This window comes from Cydia strobilella, chromosome 16 (assembly GCF_947568885.1).
Source record: "Cydia strobilella chromosome 16, ilCydStro3.1, whole genome shotgun sequence".
NCBI classification, from domain to species: Eukaryota; Metazoa; Arthropoda; class Insecta; order Lepidoptera; family Tortricidae; genus Cydia; species Cydia strobilella.
The window spans coordinates 723,840-746,384 of NC_086056.1; the positions used below are offsets into that span (position 1 = coordinate 723,840).

The following is a 22,545-nucleotide window of genomic DNA, read 5'->3' on the forward strand; positions in this document are numbered from 1 at the left end:
AGGTCGTCACGCTTTGCCCTTTAAGCGACCACTTCTTATGAGGCCCATTGTAAGCCACGACGAAATTGGCAAAAAATAAACACACACAACCGAACAATTTGCATTTCCAAATTTTTGTTAAATCATTATCAAGTTCTCCATCCATCTTACTTACCCTCGTTCTAAATTCATTTCAGCTTGAAATAAATTGTTCCTTCCCGTAAAATGTATATAGAAATCAAATTTTCATTAAACAGCCACCCAAAAAGGCATCGTAGCGTAAACTTCCTATCAACGCTCTGTTTTTTATATTTAAAATCCTCTCTTGCCTTTTAATTAACTTTTAATAGGGTTTACAGACTGTATCGGGTTATTAAGTTAAGGTATAAAAAGATTAATACTTTTCGTTGCAAAACTTTTTTGGCCCTTTCTTGGGTTTGAAAAACATGGAAAAGTGTTTTACTTACGTTTCAGTTTCTTTGTCATGGGTGTTTTCTATGTATTTAAGTTTTATTTTATTTTATTAGAAACTGATCGGCGGTTGGCCCTAGTCACACCTGATGGAAAGTGAAGACAGGGCCTAAGATGGAGCTCACCGGTTCAGTAACAGCCTATTCACTCTTGCTTTAAAGGGACCGAGGTCATATTGATCAGGGAATACAGATGGCGGGAGCGCATTCCATTCCTTAGCCGTCCGTACCAAAAATGAGGAGGCAAAACGTTTCGTCCGAACGAATGGAATGTGGACCACGAACGGGTGCATTCGCTCCCCGCGCCTGGATGTCCGATGATGAAAAGGGGAAGGTGGGATCAGGTCGTGTAGTTCCTGTGAGCACTCCCCGAAATGTATCCGATAGAACACCGATAGGCAAGCGACTCGACGGCGATGCTCAAGGCTCTGTATCCTTGACTTGACAGATGGGTCATCGCCAAAGAGTCTATGAGCCCGGCGCTCTATTGAGTCCAGGGCCGCCATTTTTATATATTATAATAATAATATTATATCGTTGTCACAACACAAGCCTCCTTGGGCTTACCGTGGGACCTAGTCAATCTGTGTAAGAATGTCCTATAATATTTATTTATTTGCAACAATGCTTATTACAGAAGTAATAAATCCTTTTATGATAGAGGGAGGCTTTTTTAAAAACACAGTCAAGACATTTTTCCAAAACCATGCCTTCTATTCGATTACTGAATAGTTATCATTAAAACATATTTTAATTGACGCAAATTGTAAATCTTAGATTTCAATTATTATTAAGCGTATTTACCTTGTGTAAATCCATAATGCTCTCTCTATAAGTATAATATTGTATGAAATGTTGACTTACCATGTAATGATCATATTACGTTATGGTTAATGAATAAACTAAACTAAACTAAACTATTTTTAAGCCTTTTAATTTAAGAGCATCACGAACTATGTTCGTTCATTGCTACATTGCGTGAAGAAAAAAGTGTAGATACCATTAATTTTTTATCAAAAAACGAATAAATGGAAATTCCCGATTACATAAAAAATCTATTATTATTATTACGAGCCTATTGTGTCCCACTGCTGGGCAAAGGCCTCCCCCCTCTTTTTCCACTCCTCCCGGTTTTGAGCTACATCTGGCCAGTCGCTCAAAAAGGAGTCCAAGTTATCCCGCCATCGCCGACGAGGTCTGCCGGATCCCCGGTTTGACTCATGGGGCACCCACTCTGCGGTTATTTTGGCCATTGGAAATTTTGACCATTGGCCGTTGGAAAATCGAATCAAAATTCTACAAATCGGCATTAATCCTACTGCTTTAAAGCTTAGACTTCAAAAACGAACAAACTGTCTTCCATACAACTGATCTGCAGTAGATCAGTTGTATGGAAGGCAGTTTGTTAGTGAAGTAACTTCGTTCTTAGTATCTTTGCGTTATCGCGTCAAAGTTCCCAGGGGACTGAAAAGGTCTCTCATTTAAAACTAGTTTTGATAACTTTGGGGACATTTTTTGCTAGTTTTCCGAGTTAGAAGTTTGACCTCTAGAGTGTCAAAAGGGCGTAGGTTCTAGTCTCTTGGGATTTTATTTTAAAGGGCGCCAACGGGGCGTTTACAGATTCAATGCATGCTTCCTTTTATTTAAACAGTTATTGCTTGCCGCCGTTCCCAATCTTGGTTCTATGTTTAATTAAAGTTATAGTTAATATTAATGTTATGCGAATTTCAATTATGCGGATTCATTATTATGTGCAATAAGTGTTACGTTTTTTTATTAGGCTTCCGTACCCAAAGGGTAAAAACGGGACCCTATTACTAAGACTCCGCTGTCCGTCCGTCTGTTTGTCTGTCTGTCTGTCACCAGGCTGTATCTCATCAACCGTGATAGCTAGAAAGTTGAAATTTTCACAGATGATGTATTTCTGTTGCCGCTATAACAACAAATACTAAAAACAGAATAATATAGATATTGAAATGGGGCTCCCATACAGCAAACGTGAGTTTTTTTGCTTTTTTTTTCCGTAATGGTACGGAACCCTTCGTGCGCGAGTCCGACTCGCACTTGGCCGGTTTTTATTATGCCTGTTCAATGTTATGAACAGTTATGTTATGCCAAATCTGTTATGCGAATTCATATTATGACGATTAATGTTAGGCGTGAGCACCCGTCTGATTGATTGAAAAAGTGATTCGTGTCGTAACCTAATAACGACCTACCAAAATCATTACTGCCTGAGATAAATAGTTCATTGTTTTTCTTTCATTGGACGTCTTGTAATCTCCGTCTGTACATCCGCTTCCGGAATGAGAAAATGGGCGAATAATAAAATATTAAATATATCAACATTGCTTTGAGGAGAAATGAGCGAGCATTGAATAGGATATTGGGTGAATGTTATTTTGAATCTGAAAACAATAGGTAATATCTACATTTACAAGAAATACTAAAATATAACATTTAAAACTTTCGCGTTTTGAACACATATTAAATCACATTTACAATCGGGTCTATCGCGAATTTATTTTGTTACCTTTATTTACCGACGTTTTGACACAGGTTTCACTGGTCGTGGTCGAGGCCAACTGATGTACCAGCAAAATGTCAATACAGAGATTTGTGAAGTGAAGAAGAATTTTTCGCTATCGAAATCCAACCGAAATGAAATGGTTAGACGTCATACCGGTAAATATTCATACTTTTATTTTCCGATTATGCAGTCCCTGGCTCCCTGTATTTGTTTGATAATAATATAATAATAATAACTCCACGGCCGACTTCGGCCACGGCGACTGCTGTCAACTCCGTTGCTGTCGCTGGTGTGCTCGCAAGTGGCTGATGTAGCCGATCTTGTTACTAAAAGTTCGCGAAGATTGCGGGCATGTGAGCACACCATCAACAAAGTTATAGGGTATTGCCGCGGGTGGTCTGGCTTTTATTCTATCGCGCTTGGCATCAAGCTCTAAGCGCCGCTGAGACTCAAAATCGGTTATCTTGGCATTTATTGCAGCCCGCCATTCCGTACGCACGGCTGCCTGCTGCTCCCATCGCGAGGGCTCTACGCCACAATTTGTCATGTGACGCTTAAGCACATCTTTGTATCTGAGGAATTGGCCGCCCTGTTTCCGCTTGCCCTCCTCAAGCTCAGAATAAAAGATGTGCTTAGGCACACGCTGGTCGTTCATCCGCAAAACGTGACCACACCACCTAAGTTGACGTCGCATGAGGTATACCTCGATACCACCCACATTTGCTCTACGCAGCACTTCTGTATTCCGAACACGATCAGACCATCGGATCTTCAGTATCTTACGTAGGCATCTGAGGTGGAATCGATCCAGCATACGAATATGGCGGCGGTAAACGGTCCACGTTTCAGCAGAGTAAAGAAGGTTAGGCAGCACGACTGCCATGTTCACGGAGATCTTAGTGGCCAATTTCAAGTCGTGTGAACTGAGGACCTTGTGATCTAGCCTACCGAAAGCTGCAGCCGCAGCCCCGATTCTGCTGTTAACTTCAGCATCAAGATCGCACTTAGAAGTTATCGTGCTCCCCAGGTAGCGGAATTTGTCAACCTGCTTCAGCTGGTCCTTGTCCTTGTCCTTGTTTGGTAATAGTGATTAGATAAATACTGCACTTCTAACAGTTGTTTAATTTAATACGACGATGACGAATGGGGAGCCATTTGAGATGGGTACGAAATTCCGAGACGTGGTCATATTTGCGTAAGCCAAATATAAACCTTATACAAACATTGTGTAAGCGCTCAAGTTTGTTTAGCTGGTCCTCCGTAAAATCAAGGTAGGCTATACAACTGAAACTTGACGTACTTCCTGATAATGAGTGATGAAAGTTAATTGTTTTGTGGTTTTGGCCGAAAGGTGAGGTTGTGGGTTGTGGTCGTAAGGGATTATTTGATGTTTATGCCATTATTTTTTCTTCCTATTCGCGATTCTGCACAATATGAATTCCACACAGCTGAATTTTATCACATGCGTTATTCTTCACAGTCATTAATTCGTCACAATCTTGTTTCTTCCTATTCGCTATTCTACACAATATGAATTCCACGCAGCCGAATTTTATCACATGCGTTTTTCTTCACAGTCATTAATTCTTCACAGTCTTGTTTCTTCCTATATTGTGCAGAATCGCGATTAGGAAGAAAAAATAATGGCATAATTATCGAATAATCCGTCGTAAGGAACTATGTAATAAGAACTTAAGAACGCAACCTCTTTGAGTTTATATTATTATTTGTTAGAATTGTATCTAGAAATGATAATTTTGAAAGAAAGTAGAGTCGGCGATAAAAGCTTTTACTAGTTTTACTTATCACCAATAAAATTTATGATAAAAAAAATATGTTTACGAAGACATTCCTCAACGTTGTTTGATTTTTTAAAATAACTGTCTATTATATGAAATTAAGTTTCTTCCATTAACGCTCAAAGAAATTAATTTCAATGATGTCTGGGCAATCCTGATCAATTTCCGTGTGATTAAGAAAATCAAAGACCAAATAATTTGAGAACATTAGACGGATACTTAAATTTCCTATTAACTGTTTTGACGGACTTACAAATTAATTTGGTTAACTAAGTATTGTTGGTCGGAGTTGAAGTTTTGAGATCAAACGGTTGAATATTTAGCTATTTAAATAGATCTTTAAAGACGCTTCTAACAATAAAAAAAAAATAAAAAAAGTTTATTCTTCTCTAAGTACACAAATTTAATACCGTTATCATTTTAAAAGAAAATTAAGTACAGTGCTTTTTCTGGGCATAGGTCTTTTTGTTTGTCATTTTTTCTGGCGGTTTTCTATGTATTAGCGCTCTTCAGAGCGCCCCCTAACCACGATACATAACAAAAAGGGACTTTTGTGTAAGAATTATTGTTTAGTTTACCTGAAACGGAGACATTCACTTTGTGTTGATCATAATGCTTCTGTCGACCATGGAAGATGCTGTTGATTTTAATATATAAATACAAAATAATTTATTTATAAGCACACACACATAAAAGAAAATTATACAAAATAGAAAAACATAGGAAATAAAAAGTGCCACGAAATGTTCACATCCCGGTAATCTCGGTATTTCCAGCGCTGATCTGTTGATGTATTAATTATCAACTTTTTTTGTCCTCAGCTCCTCCAAACCGGCCAACGATAGTGGACACCAAGACCAAAGACCAGACTCGGCTGCTGCAGCCATACAACGAGGGTGACACCTTGGAACTCAGTTGTGAAACCTATGGAGGTATGACCGGATTAACACACTGTGGAACGACGCAGTCATACTTGTGGTTAGACGTGAGAATTTTTTGTTTTTTGATTATAACTTTTTATACCGTCAACCGGGGTGAATAGGGATGGCTGGGGTGAATAGGGACAGAAATTTAAATGTGATTTACCTGACAAAGTCTTAATAAAAACCCACACAAACTGTATCATTCGATCGAAAATAATAGTAGGTTTTGTATGATACAATTTGTGTACGTAGTTATTAAGAAATTGTCAGGTAAATCACATTTTAAGTTTTGTCCCTATTCACCCCAACCAAAAAATAGTAAGATTTGGGAGGAATAGTCCTGAACAGATCCTAGATCGTTACTAAATTTTATATATTTTTGTTAGGACAATAAAAAGTTATCGTTGAAAAACCAAAAATTCTCATGTCCGACCACAAGTATGACGACGTCGTTCTACAGGGTGACGTTTGAGATTCTCGAATTTATTTTAATTTACTTATGGACACAGAATAAGTAATAGTATTATCATGCAGAACGGCCACGCACCGCCCCGCCCCGATTCGAATTACCTCGCACCGCGACACCAGATTGACGATGTTTTGCCGACCGCTCAGTACTGTTTTTAAGCAACTTACTCACACAATGACGCATGCCGCGTGTACAGACGTGTCGTTCACACATAGAAACGCAACTGATATTTGATGTATAGCGTGTCAGCCCTGTGCTATGGAGTAAGGATAACAGTTGTAGTATGGGCACAGACCATAATATAAAACTAATTAGGCCTTTATAGTTATGAAAAAAAAATCAACTTTATATTTTTTTTGTATTTGAAATTTCACATTTCCTATACAACGGCGTACACTATCAAACCAGCTATTAATGCAATGTTTCCATTTACGTGGTTGAAAAGGTTGGAATTTGGATAAAACATAGACATATTATATACAAGTAGTTATATGCATGAAACCGAGCGACCAGGGGTAAGAGAAAGACATATTCATGTATTGACAGTTTCATGTATGGCAGCATAATCCTTTTTCTCTTTCACTCTTATAAATCTCCGTATTTCGCCATCGCCTCCTACCTATGCTGCCTTAACCCGACCATGAAATAATGTCCGGTCGGTGTTAAAGACAAAGCATGGCACTGTTTTCTCTTTCCTCTTATAGGAATCGCAATAAAACTATCTTTCTCTATCAAAGAGTGTCAGGCCCTTGGGCCATTTTATGTTAGACACGTTGAATTACGCTACTTAAGTCTTAGAAATAGCTGTTTATTTGGGTTCTTTACTTATAAATACAAGAGTAAATAGGTAAACAAAGGTTGATTTCGTAGAAATTTCCAAAAATATGTATGTATAAAAAGAATAGGTTTTCTCGGAAACTTTGAAAGTTCAAATTAAGAATTGTACCTACGTCATTTCAACAATTTTATTTAGCAAGATTCATCGAAGAGAAACGAATAGATTAGTTAACAAAAAACGCACCATTCTGTTTCCATTTTCCGTTTAGTTACGCAAATTAATTCATAGAATCATTCCCTTTTAAAAATAGGTATCGGAAAAAAGATTTACTGAAAGTACTTCAGGCAAACGCTGTCTACCTATAGTTGTTCAATATGATAAACCAACGTAGCACGAGGAAACTGCCCGGCCGTCTATTTGATAAAAGCTACTAACAACATCCGTATTCCAATAAAACCACAGATCCCGCCGGAATTTAAATACGTGACTACAAAAATTTCGATAGCGTGATGCAGAAAAACGTTTCAACCTGTCAGCGCCATCTGTAGTATAATGCGGACAATTTCATCTCTCCGGTCGTGCTTTGAATTTTTGTGACTGTATCAGACACGTCCGCCCATGGGAAATTCACAAGTCACTGCCGTCGCCTTGCCAGGGTTGCCAGGTGAGCGGAAGTGAATTTATCGTATTTGAGTATCAAAATTATATTGTATCACAGAAACTAATACTGTAATGTCTTTAAAAAATGGCACTAACGTTCCTTAAATTAATTGCTTAATATGATAATATTTAAATTTACAACACAATTTTCATCTAGTAGACTTGTTGCGTGGTATAGGGCTGAAATTATGTATTGTATGTTTTCGTACGATAATGCTCATTGGATCGTACCTCTACAGAGAGCCAAGCCAAGATGCCATTCGTTTGAGCCATGGGGAACGAAACGGTAATATCTCTCTCATCATCATCATCATCATGTCAGCCGATAGACGTCCACTGCTGGACATAGGCCTCCCCCAAGGCTCGCCACTCCGACCGATCCTGTGCCGCTCGCATCCATTGAAGAAGGCTCAAGGTCACGCAAAGGGCAATGGAGAGAGCTATGCTCGGGGTTTCTCTGCGTGATAGAATCAGAAATGATGATATCCGCAGTAGAACTAGGGTCACCGACATATCTCGCGGAATTGCAAACCTTAAGTGGCAGTGGGCGGGGCACATTGCTCGCAGAACTGATGGCCGGTGGGGCCGGAAGGTTCTGGAGTGGCGTCCGCGTACCGGAAGACGAACTGCCAGTAGGCCTTCAACGAGGTGGAGCGACGACCTGGTGAAGGTCGCGGGAATATCTCTCTATCAAGTGATATTCCTTATTAGTGCGATAGAGAAAGAGAGGCGTTTCGTTCGCAACGGCGCAAACGATTGTCATCTTTGCTAGGCCTCCTGGAGTAAAAATTTTCGTATGTAGGATAATTATCGTACGCCTGGCAACCCTGTACTTCGCGCTCGGAAAAGGTGTGACAGGATCTACTAATGGTCATTTTAGTGTCTACCCGTTTCGGGCGAGTGGCTTTGGTATTAGTGAATTTATTATGTCACTAGCATGTTTATTGTATAGTGATATACGTAAGGTTTTGTTGTACTAAGAGGAAATGGGACGAAGTCACGTGACCGCTTATGTATAATGTAGTCCCCGTTTTCCTCTCTGGGTATAGTGGGTATTAATATTGTAGAAAATATATTTGATGACATTTGACCATTGCTATCCCTGCCTCTCAGGTTCGAATTAAAGGACATTTTTATTTGTGTGTTTCTCAGAAATATTTGTTCCTGAGTTGTGGATGTTTTCTAGGTTTATAAGTATAACTATATATGTTATATGTTCGTTTAGTACCCACAACATGAGCCCTGTTGAGCTTATCGCGGGAAAGGTCGGATATGTTGACTGTACCTGTTTAAAATAAATTATTTCATACCATACCTACATGTGAAATAAACAGAAATTTAATAGAAAAATATAAACAGCAGTTATTAACACGTTTTTATTAGGGTTCCGTACCCAAAGGGTAAAAACGGAACCCTATTACTAAGACTTCGCTGTCCGTCTGTCCGTCCGTCCGTCTGTCTGTCACCAGGTTGTATCTCATGAAACGTGATAGCTAGACAGTTGAAATTTTCACAGATGATGTATTTCTATTGCCGCTATAAAAACAAATACTAAAAACAGAACAATATAAATATTTAAATGGGGCTCCCATACAACAAACGTGATTTTTTTGCTGTTTTTTTCCGTAATGGTACGGAACCCTTCGTGCGCGAGTCCGACTCGCACTTGGCCGGTTTTTTTTACAACCAACCTTTGCTGCATTGCTAGAACTGGCGGTGGTTTATTCCCTGATCCCTATAAGACAGATTTACCTAGTTTAGGGCTCAGGACACTATTCCTAGGCTGTCTAACAATAGAATACTCCTCAAAATGTAATTCTACTATGTAATAAGCTGCATTTTTGATACACAATTAAATCATTTTTCATTTTTATTTTCATTTTTCATTTTCATTTTTCATTTTCATTTTTCATTTTTCATTTTCATTTTTTATTTTCATTTTTCCTTTTCATTTTTCATTTTCATTTTCATTTTTCATTTTCAAATTTCATTTTCATTTTTCATTCAAACTCAAACTCAAAATATTCTTTATTCAAATAGGCCTAGCAACAAGCACTTTTAAATTATCAAGTTTTAAATATTACCTTAATCTAAAACCCACACGTGTCAAACACTTTCCTGCCCCGTGGCTTACTTCAGACATTAGGGACCTAATGAAGAAAAGGAACAGAGCTCGCCTAAGACTAAGACACGATCCCTCGGAACTTAATCATCGAGCTTACACATCGCTTCGTAACCGTTGCAATAGGGCTTGCAGGGACGCTAGGCGCAAATATACCTATATACATCGCTCTATTGACGAATGTCCTCCCACTAAGCTTTGGAGTTTTTTAAAATCACTTGGTGTTGGCAAGGCCAAACCCAATGCTATCGGGACTCTAGATCTGAACGCTCTTAATCAATTTTTCAGCGCCTCCCCTGTTTGCCTTGACCCGCTTGTCAAGCAAACTTCTTTGTCCCTTTTAGCCAATTCTCCGCTTTCAGACATTGCTCTCTTTGATCTTGGCCCTATTACCACGCAAGAAGTTATTTCAATACTCAAGTCTAATAAAACTAGAGCCGTCGGTGATTGTACTGTCGCATATAATAAATTTTTCTATCTCCTCTGGTGTCTTTCCCTCATGTTGGAAAAATGCCCACATAATTCCACTTCCTAAAGTGTCTAATCCTTCCTCGTTTTCCCAATATCGTCCTATTTCGATCCTACCAGTCCTTTCCAAGATAATTGAACGTTTTGTCAATAGACGTCTCTCTTCGCACCTCAACAGACACAACCTTTTTAACCCTTTCCAATCCGGGTTCCGCCCCGGGCATAGCACTACCACTGCGCTTGTTAAAGTCACCGACGACATTCGCCTTAATATAGAAAATAAAAAAATCACAATTTTGGTTCTCTTGGACTTTAGCAGCGCATTCAACACAGTTGATTTCGACATTCTCTTAGCCTTTTTAAATCATTTTAATGTTTCACCCACTTAATTGTCCTGGTTTCGCAGCTATCTCTTTGGGAGGCGTCAGAGGGTTCGAGTTGACGATAATCTTTCTGATTGGTGTGAACTTTCTTCTGGCGTCCCCCAGGGGGGTATTCTCTCTCCATTGCTTTTCTCCATTTTTATAAATAACATTACTAAGTCTTTAAAATCTTGCTACCACCTTTACGCAGATGATCTGCAAATTTATTCAGCTGCCAACCTTGACGATTTCGATTCCCTCGTAAGCCAAATTAACGCCGACTTAGAATCCGTCTGTTTGTGGGCTTCATCTTTCGGGTTGAAAGTCAACGCCATGAAGTCGCAAGCGATCGTTTTTGGAAGTCCTTATTACATCTCCAAATTGTCTGAGCAGGTGGCACCTAGAATTTTCTTTGATGGTATACCAATTTCTTTCTCACCCACTGTCAGAAATCTAGGGGTCACCATGGATTAGACACTTTCCTGGGCGCCTCATGTCACTGAATTGACCAAAAAGCTGTTTGGATCGCTCCATTCTTTAAGGCGCCTGCAGAACTTTCTTCCACTTGACACCAAAGCCATCCTCGCTCGCTCTCTGTTACTGCCTTTACTCGACTACGGCGACGCTGTGAATCTTGACATGACAGAAGAGCTCTTGGACAAGTTAGAGCGCTTACAGAATGTCTGTATAAGATTCATTTTCGGCCTACGGAAGTACGATCATGTATCTTACTACCGTCATAAACTCAATTGGCTTCCAATCCGCCGCCGCAGAGATCTTCATACTCTTTCTCTTCTCTTCAATGTTCTTTTTACACCTTCTTCTCCTGTATACCTCTCTCAAAAATTTCAATTTCTGGCTGAAGGCAGTAGCCACCGTCTCCGTTCTAGCGCGAATTTATCACTTGCCATCCCCTCTCACAAATCTCGTGGATACAACAAGTCCTTCGCAGTGCGTTCAGTGAAGCTGTGGAATGAGCTGCCAGTTTCGCTCAGACAGGCGCAATCGCTTGCGTCGTTCAAGGAGAGGTTAAAGAAGCTATGGTTATTCTGATTGATTAATGTGCCTATATTTGTATTGTATGTTGCTTTATATTTTTCTACTTCTTTCCAATTTTTAGTGTATTTTCCCCATTCCTTTTCGTGTAATATATTATATGTTTATCCTATTAATTTTGTATGTATTTATATCCTTTATCTTTCTGGTACCTTGTTGTACATTTTGCTACATTTGTCACCCTCTTTTCACTTTCTCCTCTCATCTACTCAAAGGTTAACTGGAAGAGATCCCTCAAAGGGATAAGTTCGCCTTTGTACATCTTATTATTTGTACCATGTAATTTTTAATGTGTATATTTGTACAATAAAGAGTTTACTACTACTACTACTACTAAATATCTAAGCAATTTATTGATGCAGTTATTATTATTCTTAAAAACTTAAATTCATTTTCATTTTTCATTAGGTCGACCTGTATGTGACTATGCAATGGAATCTAAGGTAACAAATTTAACCATTTTCCAAGGATATGAAAATTAGCAGCTGTATGTAGTTCTGATGAAAATACAATAATATGGTACTGTCGAACTGATCTGATGATGGAGCCGGAATATATGAACTGGAACTTCATGATGGAACATCGTATCATAGCTGTGTTTGGATTTGTTAGAAAAGTCTTGTAATGAACTTAGACCACGATTAGGTTTCAAGGTCTGATGATAAAGCCGGAAGGCACTGGTATTGATTTTCTCTAAATCACATTTGACACTACATACATGCTAACCACACTGACACTTCTATGTCACAACTATGTGCAAGCATTAAATGTCTCTATAGTTTAAACTGTGTCACTAGTTATTTATTAATAATTAATTAGGTAAGTACTAACTTTCGACTATTTCATTATTTTCCACTGTTTTTTGTTGACGTGATCAGGTCCTGGCAGAAAATCAGTGCTTTTCCTAATGGGTGAAGCGTAATACTGAGCCAGAACCTTTTTGTTTTGCTGCGACGCACACAGGATTTTTATTTGTATAAAACAGTATTTTTATGTATTGTTTTCCTTTTCCTCTACATATTATGTAAAAATCGGTGTGACTTATTTGTTGTTGTAATTTTTATTTATTTTCTGGATTGTTCTGTGTACCTATGTCATTTCTGTATTTGAATATTTTGTGTGTATTGTGGCAAACAAATAAACAGTTTATCTATCTATCTATCTATCTATCTATCTATCTATTCCATGATGGAATATTGTATCATAGTCATGTTTGCACTTGTGAGAAAGGTCACGTAATGGACTTTGAACACGATCAGGTTTCAAGGTTATAACAAACCTATTATATATTGACCTGTAAATATTGAGTGTAAATTGTGTAAATATTGACATAGGTGCCTGTATAAAATACATGGAGTGTAAATAGAATAATATAGTTTTTTTTTGTTTTTACGTGCATTTATAAAAACGTGTTTTTCGAGTGTTTTTTAAACTATTAATTTATCTTTAGACACAATTCCTATTTTATAAATCGTACAGAACTATATCACTGATGCGTCACTATCACTAACACTTCCAACAGCCTCTTGCGCCTAGTGTTAGATTCGCTTGCTTGCGCCTTCTGGAAACACTGGAACGATGATATGACATTCAGAGGCTTAGTATATAATTTATTATAATTTAGTACAGGTTTAAAGCCAGAATATCTCGCCAAATCAGGAAAAGGCTTATCAAAGTGTACATCTGGAGCATAGCGTTATACGGGTGTGAAACGTGGACAATGACACAGAGCGACAGAGAAAGACTTGAAGCCTTTGAAATGTGGTGCTGGCGGCGGATGGAGAAGATTAGTTGGACCGAGAGAAAATCTAACGAGGAAGTTCTTAACCTTGTGCAGGAGAGGAGGTCCCTGTTGCAAATCATTGAGAGCAGAAGAGGGAAGATGGTTGGGCACCTGTTACGACACGACGAATTCATACAAAATATTGTGGAAGGGAAAGTAGAAGGAAGGCGGAAGAGAGGGAGACCAAGAAGAACATACATGGACCAACTAAAGGAAAAGATAAACGTCGTGACGTATCAGGCGGTCAAACGAAAGGCTCAGGAAAGAGATACATGGAAATTGCTCCACCGACAAGAGCTAGGCTTTTAAATTAATGATGATAGTACAGGTTTAACTAACATAGGATTAAAGGAATGTACAGTAATACTATGGACGTGGTCTGAAAATAAAATCTATTGAATTGAATTGTATAAAGAGTAGGAAACTTGGTTAAATTCCATAGTTGCAGAACGTTTTGAGTTGACAGTTCCAAAAAAGAAACTAATTTGACTAATAGTAGTCCCTATATTTATTAATAGTATGTTTTTATAACATTTGAAACTTTCGCGTATTGAACACATATTAAATCACATTTACAATCGGGTCTATCGCGAATTTATTTTGTTACCTTTATTTACCGACGTTTCGACACAGGTTTCACTGGTCGTGGTCGCGGCTAACTGAGGTCCCTCGGTCGATGAGGTCGTTGACTTCTGCATGGTAGTTTAAAAAATATATTAATGTTAACTATATTTAAACAGGGACCGGCCCGCTATTTCTTATCGGGGTTTTATAAGGGTATTGCATAAGGCTTAACTCACCATACCCTTCGCCAGACGAAACCCTTTGTTTTGGTTTTAAAAACCCTTATATAAAGCTACCACATTTGAGTAATCGGTAGCCCAAATACCCTTACAAAACCCTTATCATCCGCTCACCAACACCTTGCATATTGCTTATAAGGGTTAGCCTTATAAAGGGCTTCCCTTTTAGCATATAAGCGTGCTAATTTAAGTCGTCTACCTTGTTCATAAAGCACACATTACTTCGAATCCGAGCGATCGTCGGCGGCGACGGCGGCGTTCTTTGACTAGGCACGTATTTTCTTTCCTTTTCATACACTACCGTAGATATATACTAATCCTGTCTCTTTCACGCAAAGGGAAACCTTTATAAAAAGCGCTTAAAGATAAGGGTAACCCTTATTAAGAGCTAGCCTTATTTTTAGTTAGCTTTTCGGTAAGGGTTAGTCAAAGGTAAGGGTATGAATGGGCTTGCAGTTCAAAAGGGAAAGTCTTTCAATGTGTTAGCCGTGTTTAAGTGTTGCCCATTGAAAGGGTTTTATCGCGGAAAGGGTTGTCCGGTCCCTGTATTTAAATCTAAAAATGTTTTTGTTTAAAAATGTTATGAAATATGTAATTCATTATATTAACGAACATATGTACATATATTTTTTTGTAAATGTAAAATGTGACCTGTAAAATTTGCTTTTACCAATAAAGTTCTGTATTCTGTATCCTGTAAAATGTCAAAACAGAGGTATGTGTGGCTACCCGACGAAAAGTGCATTTAAAGTTTGGGGTAGACATCACATTTATAAGAATAAGAATAAGAATATTATTAAGTTTAGTAATAGTTTATTTTTATAGTTTTGATACACCAACTTTCTACTACCCGTTCGCTCGCATGACTTTTATCCTCGCAATCTGGGACGTAAATAGTCAAGCACTATTTTCAGGGAAATTCAGCCGTAAACTCTCCAGCTGTGTAATGAACATGAACAAATGTACTAGATAAATGTGGAAGAGCGGGCCTTCCTGTCACAGGTATTATACATACTTACTAGGAAGTCCCAACCATGAGAGTGTTATGGTACTATTTAACGAAATAAATGCTTTTTGATTATTATTTTTTTGATTTGAACTCCGCCAAGATTTTCATGAATATGTAGCTGCATGGAGTTCTTTCTGCAAATCGGGTAAGGTAAGGTGGGGTAAGAGAAACTAGGGATGAAAATTCCGGAAGAAATCAATGTTTTTTTCGGGAATTTTACAAAATTTCGTTTTTTTTCGGTTTTTTTCCAGTTCTATTCAGAAAAATTAAATACGTTACGATGACAGTGTCAATGCCATAAACAAACACATTAGACATGCAATCTTAACCTACCTGTTTAAATTCCTTATTAAGTATATTGAAAAATAAATTGTTTTTTTCGAAGGAAACTTGAAAAAAACGAGCCGTGGAATTTTCCCGGGATTTTCCCGGTTTTTTTCAACGCTATGTATAGCTTATTTTGCTCGAGACATGGGAAACCTTGTCTGTTTATTTTATCTAGAAGTGTTTTTCTTGCCTCATACTTTCTCTTACCTCACCTAACCTTACAGAATCGGGTCGACATGAATGAAATTCTTCTAAAGTTAAGTTACAAGCCTCTTTTATCTAGACACGCGTGTCCACTCAAGTTCTAAAATAGAGGAACTGGCGACGCAGCAACCGTTTGTAATATTACATAAACCATTTCGAGCTACTTAGAACCATACAGATCTCAATTCTTTTATGGCTAAGTCAAGAACGACACATATTCTTTATATTGAACTTGGCTCCCATTTCACATTACCATCTACTTACCATCAGTTGGGCTATACGCTATACGGTAAATTATATCCCAACAAAAACATAAATGTGAAATGTGAGCCAAGTTCAATATTAAGAATATGTGTCGTTGTTGACTCGCCGACAAAATAATTGAGATCTATACCGTAAAATGGGGTGAGTAGGTTTCGCGGGGAGAGTTGGGTTATGAATGGAGAGAGAAGGTTTGAAAGGGGGGTGAGATGCGTTTTTAGGGCTACTGCTACAAAAATAATGTATTCCATTTTAAAATGGAGCTATAGTAATACTCATAATAAATAAAAAGATCCAACAATTCTCCAAAATCACCTTTGTATAAAAACTCATCTCACCCCAGTTACGAGGGACTACGGGGTGAGGTAGTTTTTCCTGTTTATCGTCAAAGTTATGAAATGGAACTACCCAAAATAAAATAAAAACTAAAATACAAACGTCCGGAACACTTATTATTTACACTATTCACTTACTTACTTACTGCTGTGGCGCGACGACCCGAAGTGGATCTTGGCCTCCGACACCAAAGACCGCCATGCTACTCTGTCCAAAACCGTTTCTGTCCAGTCGACGGCGCCGAGTTCGCTGAGGTCTTTCTGCACTTCGTCTCTCCAGCGGTACCTAGGGCGTCCAGACGGCAAAAAAAAAGCAAAAAGCTACTGTTACGAAACCGATATACACTATTCACATATGTAAAAATAAAATGTTATCGAGGTTTGAATGTCAGTTTTGCTCCTACTCACCCCATTTTACGGTATGGTTCTAGATGTATACCACTGTTGTGTTGTGGTATGTGGTAGGAATTTAAATATTTTAGAGTTTGGAGGTAACAAAATTCTTTCAAACTAAACCACAGAGCTGCCTCTAGTATTTATTTTTGGCTGTCCGTTCCACCGTTAGATTTTACTACGCCTCAATCAAACTATATAAATATAGTACATCTGTGTACATTTTGGAATTTAAATAAAACGTTTCGAACGTTTTATTTAAAAACTCTGTTAAAACTGTTCGTCGTAATTGGATAATTCAGTCACGGTTAATAAAAAAATATACTGCGTGTATTTTTAATACAACCACAAGTTGAATCGCTATGTTTCATTATCTACCTTGAAATGATTTTAAAAGAAAATTTAATTTTGTCTATGAATTAATTCCGGGAAGCCCCAGATCCGGAGAGCGTCTCGGCGGTATAAACTTATATATCATTTGCCTTAATTAAACAGACAGGCCAATTCGGACAAACGTATCTTTTATAAAGTTAATTCACAACCGAGATTAAATATAACGTAATTAAAACATCAAAGAGACTGGTGGATGTGACTGGGGACCGGAGGGCTGGCAGCTTCCTCGCACAGCGCATTAGTACTGCAATTCAGCGGGGTAATGCTGCCAGCTTCTACGGCACCTTGCCGAGGGGTGAATTTTTATTTTAGTTTAGGTTCAGGATACGTTAATTTAGTTACGTTCAGTTTATAACTTGATACAACTATATATATATTTATTTGTTCCATTAAAACATTATGTTACTTTCATAACGTTACAACCAATACGACCACCCGATCTAATGGTCAAGACGTTAGCCGTGTAAGCTGAAGATGCCGGAGGTAGTATGATATGAATATTTTAATGTATTAAACTAGTTAGTCTTCTGCATAATTATAATGGAACATAACACACATATAACACACACACACACACACACACACACACACACACACACACACACACATGTTATGTGTGTATAACATATTATTATATTCAGTTTCTATTTGCGAGTTCCTATAATTGGCTGTGTATTGTTATTTAAAATATTTAACTAATATTTTATAGCTGTTGGAATTCCTTTGTTTAAACAAATAAATAACTTAACCGAATCAAGTGTATGATATCTATTTCAGTTTATAGTGTGTAAGAGGCCTTAATTTATAATATATAATATATTTACATAACTTTAATAACACGATAAAATACGTATTTGCTTTGCTTGCGAATTTTGAACTCGCAAGAAAAGCAAATACGTACTGGTTAAATTATTTACATTTAATATTTAGCTTACGGTAAACAAAACATTGAATAATATTCAACAGTAAATTTAACATTAACTTTAAGCTTAAAATAAATTTAAAAGTGGAAAAAAAATGTGGAATTTAAATGGGTAGCACAGCGTAACTGGTGAATTTCCAATATGACTTGGAACTCCGGTGGCCGTTTAAGAAGTGTAACACTTACGGTAGATGTCGCTAGGAGAGTCCCCTAGACCCATATAGTGGGAAGATTTGCTGACTATGGATGAGGTCTTGGTTGCTCAGTTGGCAGAGCGCTGGAGTATCTATCCAGAGGCCGTGAGTTCAAGTCTCACCCAAAGCAGTAATTTTTCCACTTTTAAATTTATTCTAAGCTTAATAGTATCGATCGCAGACGTTTCTGCTTGTTACAAATTAATATAACATTAACTTTGTTTAAATTTGTGTTAGATTAATTATTAATGCGAAATTAATTATTATTATTAACCGGATCGTTTAGCGATGTACTTACTTAATTTAGAATAATTGACCGGATAGGATTGACCGATTTGAAACACGTTCACGGAACCACTAGTTTTAATTAACACCAAACAAACTCATGAAATAAAACTATGAAAACGGATTATATCGCGTATATTGAATTTATAATACATCCCGACGTTTCGAACTCTTTACAGCGTTCGTGGTCAACGGGTGACTGAGGAAAAATTACAAAATGCAAAAATACCCACATACTAAAATAATGAACAATCATAGACTACAAACTTTAAGGCTGGTTGTACATGCAAAATCGGTTCGCGATAAAAATAAACTATTTTTATCGCGTATATATATATATATCTTTACTTGAAAAATAATTATAGTGTATAACTAGCCTTATGAACCGATTTTGCATGTACAACCAGCCTTAAAGTTTGTAGTCTATGATTGTTCATTATTTTAGTATGTGGGTATTTTTGCATTTTGTAATTTTTCCTCAGTCACCCGTTGACCACGAACGCTGTAAAGAGTTCGAAACGTCGGGATGTATTATAAATTCAATATACGCGATATAATCCGTTTTCATAGTTTTATTTCATGAGTAACTATCGCGGTAACCGAAGACAATATTACCAAACAAACTTTTAGTTAACCTGTCATCAATATAAAGGTATCGATATTTTTGACATCAACTTACAATCGTTTTAAGCATGTATATTATTATTGTATATTTAATTTTAATTTTATAAATTTTGGTAAAATAAAATCAGTTATGGACTTTAGAAATAACTATATATTATATGATACAACTATGAAATTATTAAAAGTTAAATAAGACACTGTCAAATATATTGTACATATATAAATTAATCTTTAGATTTAAGATAATTGCCTTGCCCTACCAGGGCCCATGTGAAACTATTATATGTGTAACACCTGTGTACCATGGATGCAATAAATAAATATGAATATGAATATAATAGAAAAACTTTCATCATCATAAAGAGCGCTCTTGTCGGTGGAGTATGCGCCAGTTTTCTTGGTCCTCGGCCAGGTTCTATAGGTCCCTGTAAGACACGACATTTGCTTTCGCTTTCAGTTGTTGTGTAGCTTGCTCGTGGTTTTCCGCGGCCTCTTCTCTGAAAAACTTTACTGCTTACTAATAAAATAAAATTGCTGTATATTGGCTGAAAATCTGCAAATGTTCCAATAATTAGGTTGTGTGGTTGCCATCGTAAATTCCGATTTTATCATCAAACATTTTACCTAATTAGTTGTGGTTTACACCAAAATGTCCAAAACATTAAAATAAATAAATAAAATAAAAAACCTTTATTCATTCTCTATAACATTACAGTGTGCTAAAGAGATGTAAAAGTTCCTTAGTTATGTTTAAAAAAAACCGGCCAAGTGCGAGTCGGACTCGCGCACCGAGGGTTCCGTACTTTTTAGTATTTGTTTTCATAGCGGTAATAGAAATGCATCTGTGAAAATTTCAACTGTCTAGCTATCGCGGTTCATGAGATACAGCCTGGTGACAGACAGACAGACGGACAGACGGACAGCGGAGTCTTAGTAATAGGGACGTTTTTACCCTTTGGGTACGGAACCCTAAAAATGAACTGTCATATAGGGACATAATTCAACGCGAGAGCCTAATTACCTACTATTGTGTCATTTATCGTTAATCTAAGGAAAGGAGGCTAATACACAAATAAACATTAATATTATTATTATTATTTATCATTTATTGCAGACAACATTGGTCCATATACATAATAAGCATAACACAATAAGATAACAGTTGCAATTATAATAACGGTTCATGAGATACAGACTGGTGACAGACAGACGGACAGCGGAGTCTTAGTAATATGGTCCCGTTTTTACCTTTTGGGTACGGAACTCTAAAAATGTTCGTAAAGACCCCTCTTGGGTGAAGGCCTCCTCCAGTTTTCGCTAAGTTTTTCTATCCTTGGCCTTCAAAATTTTCTTTTTCGCTACTAATTCTTATAAACAATGAACTGTTTAAAAATATTTCCCATAATTTCAATATCCAGGAATAAAATGAGGACTACGTTTGTATTAAATCGCCCAATATCCTCTCAGGCGGGCCGTCCTGTCCGCGCGCGAATTCCGTGCACGGCTGAGGAATGTTAGGAATGTTGGGCGTCATGACAGAGTGGTGTCATTTTGTACGTACGGGCGCGGCGCACACCCCCCCCCCCACCCCCCACTTCCTCGACCTCCGAATGCACGAAATTTGGCACGCGGACAGTATGTTTATTGTTTGCCATCGACGTGGTATAAAAAAAACACCTTTGCCCTGGTAACACAAATAACTATTAAAAAAGGCTTACAAATATAGCAAAAACAGCCAATTAGCTTTTGCCCTTTGTACACAAGAAAATAGATAAAGTAAAAGCCATTTGCCAAAAAACAAATTTCTGCGGAAAAAACCTTAAAAATTTCACAAGATAACATCGGTAAGGAACTGAGAGTGACATTTCGGTAAAACTTTAGGAGATTCGCAAATATCTTTCAGACATCTCGTTTTACTATAGTTAGGTAGGTAAACGAATGGGTTAGGTACTTACATTTCAGGTTTAATTTGAAATGTATTATATTTGAATAGGTGTTACTTTTTTATATTGAAAGTGATACATCTCTTCACCTCTTCTTCTTTTTTTTTAGGGTTCCGTACCCAAAGGGTAAAAACGGGACCCTATTACTAATCCGCTGTCTGTCTGTGTGTCCGACTGTCACCAGGCTGTATCTCATGAACCGGGATAGCTAGTTGAAATTTTCACAGATGATGTATTTCTGTTGCCGCTATAACAACAAATACTAAAAACAGAATAAAATAAATATTTAAGTGGGGCTCCCATACATCAAACGTGTTTTTTGTCGTTTTTTGCGTAATAGTACGGAACCCTTCGTGTGCGAGTCCGACTCTCACTTGGCCGGTTTTTATATTAAAAATGATACATCTCCTCTTCACCTGTTCTTCTTTTGCTATGTTCACGTATATCTACCAAAACACCTGGCGTTTAAGGCCGCGTAAAATTCATGGTGAGGGTACAGGACTGCCCAAAGTTGCCCAAAGTGCCCAGAGCATCTATATACCTACATTACCTACCTGCCTACATTAATGATTCTCTTTGCAGGTGACCCCCGTCCCCGCCTCACCTGGTACCTCGAGAACACAGTCATCGACGACTCGTTCGAGCAGCGAGATGGCGTGACCGTCAACACACTGACGTTCCCCAACGTGGGCCGGCAGCACCTGAACGCGCGGCTGGTCTGCCAGGCCGCCAACACCAACTTGGCGCCGCCGCAGACTAAGATGCTCATATTGGACATTAACTGTGAGTTTTCTTTTTAATTCCCTCTCAGTTTCTTTCAATACTCTGGGTTACCTGATACCTCGAGAATACGGTGATCAACGATTCGTTCGAGCAGCGAGACGGCGTGACCGTCAACACACTGACGTTCCCCAGCGTGGGCCGGCAGCACCTGAACGCGCGGCTGGTCTGCCAGGCCGCCAACACCAACTTGGCGCCGCCGCAGACTAAGATGCTCATATTGGACATTAACTGTGAGTTTTCTTTTTAATTCCCTCTCAGTTTCTTTCAATACTCTGGGTTACCTGATACCTCGAGAATACGGTGATCAACGATTTGTTCGAGCAGCGAGACGGCGTGACCGTCAACACGCTGACGTTCCCCAACGTGGGCCGGCAGCACCTGAACGCGCGACTGGTCTGCCAGGCCGCCAACACCAACTTGGCGCCGCCGCAGACTAAGATGCTCATATTGGACATTAACTGTGAGTTTTCTTTTTAATTCCCTCTCAGTTTCTTTCAATACTCTGGGTTACCTGATACCTCGAGAATACGGTGATCAACGATTTGTTCGAGCAGCGAGACGGCGTGACCGTCAACACGCTGATGTTCCCCAACGTGGGCCGGCAGCACCTGAACGCGCGACTGGTCTGCCAGGCCGCCAACACCAACTTGGCGCCGCCGCAGACTAAGAT

At 38.2% G+C, this 22,545-nt stretch overlaps 1 protein-coding gene across 1 annotated transcript in view; it reads left to right on the forward strand.

Moving 5' to 3' along the window:
* LOC134748371 (hemicentin-2-like) overlaps nucleotides 1-22,545 on the forward strand; it is a 200,599-nt gene that overhangs the window by 98,641 nt on the left and 79,413 nt on the right. Inside the window, exons 4-5 of the mRNA XM_063683155.1 lie at nucleotides 5,600-5,710; nucleotides 21,675-21,875. Of these exons, the coding sequence (XP_063539225.1) occupies nucleotides 5,600-5,710; nucleotides 21,675-21,875 (312 nt within the window). The remainder of the gene's footprint in view (nucleotides 1-5,599; nucleotides 5,711-21,674; nucleotides 21,876-22,545) is intronic.